This window comes from Pteropus medius, unplaced genomic scaffold (assembly GCF_902729225.1).
Source record: "Pteropus medius unplaced genomic scaffold, Ma_sr-lr_union100, whole genome shotgun sequence".
Lineage (NCBI taxonomy): Eukaryota > Metazoa > Chordata > Mammalia > Chiroptera > Pteropodidae > Pteropus > Pteropus medius.
The window spans coordinates 4,922,807-4,927,995 of record NW_024340698.1 but is presented as its reverse complement, the minus strand read 5'-3'; the positions used below and the strand labels follow the sequence as shown (position 1 = coordinate 4,927,995).

General features: G+C 51.8%; 1 protein-coding gene across 1 annotated transcript; it reads right to left on the bottom strand.

Moving 5' to 3' along the window:
- Positions 1–538: 538 nt before the first annotated feature.
- On the bottom strand, positions 539–2,068 carry GPR101 (G protein-coupled receptor 101). Its single transcript, XM_039874680.1, has one exon. The coding sequence runs from the start codon at positions 2,066–2,068 to the stop codon at positions 539–541; it is 1,530 nt and encodes a 509-aa protein (XP_039730614.1).
- Between the last annotated feature and the right edge of the window lie 3,121 nt (positions 2,069–5,189).

Genomic DNA, 5,189 nt, shown 5'->3' with positions numbered 1-5,189 from the left:
TTGTACCAAATTGTAGGTCGCATATGTTGATCTATCAGTCAGTCAGGTTCTGCTTCTTGGGCTCCATGAATGATTTGGTCCATTGCTTTTCTTTCAGTTGGATATAGGTTGTAGCCTTTTCTCATGAGCTCTTGACCTGAGAGCCAAAAAATCGTTAAGTTCATAGTCATCACCTTCCTTTTTTCTCAAAGTGAAAGCTGACACATTGTAGTTCTGGGGAGACAGACAGAACACCAAGTACAGGTCCAAAATGGATAGCCCTTGTTGCTTTAAGAAATTTAGAGCCTAATAATTTTGGGGAGGGGGAATTTTAGTCAGAATCCTCAAATCCATGCTTTGAGGGACACACTTTTAAGAGAAGACTCCCATTCCTACCTCATCTATATATTTATCTACCTTGTGGTGAGAAGGTTGTGTGCAACATCTTTGCCTGGAATGGTATAGGTTGGCATTAATGGGATTGTATGTGGTCATTTAAATGAAATCTGTTCCTGTTTTCTGCATTGCAAACAGTTCAAGATTTGCCTTAGAAATCACTTCAAGGGGAAGTGGCAGAATCATGAGAAGGAACAGTCTTGCCTTCAGTCCCACCCTCTGTGCCGGCTTCAGTCCCAGGCAGGTCTGGATGGCTGTCTTCTTTTGGGGGCTTTTCCTTGCAGAAAAACTTCTTCAGCATATCCTGGATTTCCTTCTTGATGGTCTTGTGCATATACCCATAGATGTAGGGATGGATGCAGCACTGCAGGAAGAAAAGCCAAATTATTATGGTGATCACCCACTGGGGTACCTTGGTTTGGACATCCACCCACACAGCCAGGACTGCTAGAAAGCAGTAGGGCCCCAGGGATAGCACGTAGGAGAAAATGATGAGGAAGATCACTTTAGCAGCTTTGCACTCATAGCACCTGGGCAGAGGATTGTCATTACTGTTTCGACGACTTGGTGGGAGACTCTCTGAGATGTTCACTGCCTCGATGTCATCCTCACTGAAATTGATGTCATCCTCATCAAACTCTATGTCATCTTCACCCAAGTCAATGTTGCACTGGTTGACCTCTATGCGGCCCTTGTTTGCTTTCATGCCGCTCTCAATTTTGGTGCTGCCTTCCTTACCCTCCATGCTGCCGTTGCTGGCTACCAAGCTGCTTTCTCTGACCTCCTTGCTGCCTTTGGCTTCCAAGCTACCCTCATTGTTCCCGATGCTCCCTTTCTTGGCCATTGTGCTGCCATCCTTGGCTTTCATGCTGCCCTCCTTGGCCTTGAGCTCACCTTCATTCTGGCCGTGGAACCCGCTCTCACCATAGAACTCTTCCTTCTTCCCTCCCTCTTCATCCTCATGCTCTACATGGTCCTTGGCTCGAACCTCCAAGCTGTGGCTCTTCACATTGTACAGAAGAGCATGCTGCCGTTGGGCTGCACTAAACACCACAGAGTAGCAGGCAATCATGACAACCAGTGGAATGATGATAAAAGACACCACGCTGAGAATGGTGTAGCTGGGACTGGCCCCCCAGATCATGGAGCAGAGGGCATTGCGCTCGTCAAAGGCAGCCTGGCCCCAGCCATAGAGTGGAGGTGTGCTCTGCAGGATGGCCACAATCCAGGTGCCATAGAGGAGCATGTAACCCCGGCGCGGAGTCATCTTAGAAGGGTAGGAGAGAGGGTGGATGATGGACAGGTAGCGATCCACAGACACCACGACGATGGTGTTGACACTGGCAAAGGCGAACAGGTGAGTGAGGCTAATCAGAGCCGTACAGAAGTGGCTGTTGAGGGGCCAGAAGAGAGGCACGGAGGCAGCCACTACCCAGGGGGCCACGAGTGAAACTTGCAGCAGATCAGTGACCAGGAGGTTAAAGATGAAGCGGTTGGTCACCTGTAGCATCTGCGGCTTGCGCTGCAACACAAGGGCCAACACTATGTTGCCGACCAGTGAGGCGGTGAGGAAGATGAGCAGCACGCTGGAGCGGATGATGCCGTGAACCAGGCTGATGGGCATTTTGGAGAGGGGCATGCACGTGTGGCTGCTGTTGTTTTCACGCGTGCTGTTGGTGCAGGTGGGTGTCATGGCGACGGTGGACGCTCGTGAGATAGGGTGCAGGTTTGGAGCCTGCACCAGCAGGCGGCAAAGAGGCGCAAGGACTGGTCTCACTGTCTAGGCTGGGGACGAAAAAAACATGTGGGCAGCGTTAGTCACTCTGCAGAGAGGGCGCCGCTTCCGCACCTGGCAGCAGCCCTGCAGGAGCCCCTCCCCAGGATCCCTGCGTGGTTCCCGTCTACATCCGGGCTGTTTCTCTGAATCCTTCTTTTACTCTCTGGGTCTCTCTGCCTCTCTCTCGGGTTCTCTGAGTCCTTCTCATGTCTCTCCCGCTGGAGAGTGAGCATGCTCTCCCTGCATATCTGCCCTACTATCTCTGGGTCTCCAAGTTTGGGTTTCTGGAGTGATCTCCCCAGCTGGCTCTCTCACTAGCGCATGCGCGCGCTCTGTGTCCCTGCCTGTTTACGTTTGTTTATTTCTCTTTTTCTCTCCAGTGTCTCTCACTAGCGCACTTTTTCTGTATCTCCTGAGGTGTGTGTATGTGTCTTACCGTTTTTCTCCGACTATTTCGCCCGTTTCTCACTCTGCCATCTGTCTCTATTTCTCAGTCTCTCGTTAGCATGAGCACACTTTCTATACGTCTCTGAAAGCTGCAGTTCTCCTCTCTTCCCTGTCTCTTGGTTACTCCTGTCTCTCTCTCCCACCTCGGTCAGTTTCTCTGTCTCTCAGTCTCTCCCTCTGTCTCTTTCTGATGCGCTCTTGTCTCTGTGTCTTTGCCTGTCACTAACTGTCGCTGACTACAGTGTGCGCTTTCCTGGCTTTTCCTGATGTTGTCTTGTTCTCTCCATTTCTCTCAGACTATTTCCCTAACAATCTCTGTGAGTTCCTAGCGCATGTGTTCAGTATCACTCGCTGTATGTGTATCTCTGTCAGTTTCTGTGTCTCTCTAACTCTCTTGTTTCCGTGTCTCCCTCGGGTTTTGTCTCTATTTGTGTCCTTCTGTCTCTCGCTGCGCTTGATTTGTCTCGAATCCTCTCGTCTCTGTGTCTTTTCCTGTCTCTCCCTGCGGTTTCTGTCTCTGTGCATTAAATTCTCTCTTTACCGCTGTCTGCCTCTCTTTCCGTTGCTCTCTGAAGACCTACTGCTTGTCCCTCCTGATCGTCTGTCTCTCCGTTGCTCAGGCTCTCTCTCTAGCGCGTGCACTTAGTCAATTTCTCTGTCTCTCACTCCCTGGGATTCTCACTAAACACTTTCTGTTTATGTTTGCGCGTGTGTGCAGCTCTGTCTCTCTCCATCTTTCTCCAACGATCCCTAAACTAGGTGTTTCTTTGAATCTCTCTCCGATCTCTATCACCCTGTCAGCTTTATTTTGCCATGGAAACCAGCTGCCACCTTGGCCACCGCGCGCTGTGGTGGATAAACCTCCTAGTTTCTCAGCAGCGCAGCTGTGGCTGGATGCAGGGAGGATGTCAGTTGCGACCCCCTCCCCTTCCCCCAAATTCGGCATTGTCACTGCATTCTCCAGCCTACCTGGTATTGGCGGTGGCAGGTGTCAGGATGGGTGAGCTGGGGTGACCGGGAGAGGAAGCAGGGGTGCTGGGCTGGTGGGGAGCGTCTGAGAGAGACAGAGTGAGAAAGATTGAGCGGCAGAGAAAGGGAGTGAGAGAAAAAATGAGAGACAGAGGGAGACAGAATGAAAATGAGAGACAGAGACAGAATGAGAGCCACACCGAGAGACAGGGAGAAATGACAGAGAGGTAGAAAGAGATATAGAGACAATGAATGAGCAAACAAGAGACAGAGTGAGAGTGAGAGAGAATGAGACAGATAATGAGAGTCAGGGAGAGAGAGTGAGACAGGGCAACGTGGAACAGCAAAATTGAAAAAGCATGAGAATGAGAAGCAGAGAGTGAGAGAAAGGACGAGAAACCCACAAGAAAATTGATAGTGGTGGTGGTGGTGCGTATGGGGAGAAAGCAGAAGAGAAAGTACGAGAGGGAAAACTCCAGGGCGAAAGGACGACCGAGGGACAGTGAGTATCTGCCGTCGGGCCACGCACGGTGAATGGGGTGAAGACGGCGTCCCAGGCTCCGGAGCACTGGGGCCGCGGCGCCGGAAGCCGAGCCGGCCTCTTACCTGTTGCTGCTGGAGGCGTCGCGTCACGGGAGATGCGTCCCAGTTCCCAAGGACTAGTCGCACTCAACTCGGCTGCGTCTCGAGGTGCCAGAGGCTGTGAGCTTGCACCCAGCACCAGGCACCAGGCACCAGCGGCAGGAGCGGTGGGAGCAGGGCGCCGGTGTCCGCACGTCCTGTCCGCGTGCTGCGCTGCAAGCTCTGAGCGGCGGCGGGGGCGCGCGGCTTCTTAAGGCAGCACTGATCCCTCACCTTGCGGTGCCCCCTCCCCTCGGCCCCCGCCCGCGCCAGTGACGCAGGAGGCGGCGGGTGCTGGGAGGAGCGGGGCTGGCGGGTTAGGGCACTGCATTGGACCCTACTCGGATTTTCTCACGCCGAGTCCCCACCCCAGGGGTTCCAAGCTCACTGAGACCTCACAGACTGAGGATTGTCCCCGGAGCTGAGTTTTGTGCAAACCCTATGCTTTCCTAGCCCTTGGATTTCTGACCAGGTCCCGGCCACAGACCTGCACAGCTCTTCCAAAGAGAAGCAGAAATCTGGGCTTGGGCCTTGGGCCTCGACCTTTGAATACCCCAGACCCCCTAAAGTCTGAACCACCTGGGTCTGAGAGAAGAATCCTGACTTTGATATCATTGATTTTCTCTAGCTCCAAAAAAGCTAAATGGCAGTTCCTAGATTTTGGAAGCACTTAATCTAAGACAAGCCATTTAATTATCCACTGTATTATTTGATCGAAGTATATCTATGAGTCTCTCTCTCTCTCTCTCTCTCTCTCTCTCTCTCTCTCTCTCTCTCCTCCTCTCCTCCTCTCTCCCTCTCTCCATCTCTCCCTCTCTCATCTCTGTCTCTATCTCTGCCAGGTATTGTGTTAAGCTGTTTATACAGAGACTATTGCCGAATCCTTTCCCCAATCTTATGAGATAAGTACTGCTATTACCTTCATTTTATAGAGACAGAAGCAGAAGCCAAGAGAGATTACCCTACTTGCTCAAGTTCAAGTAAATGTTGTACCTATTCT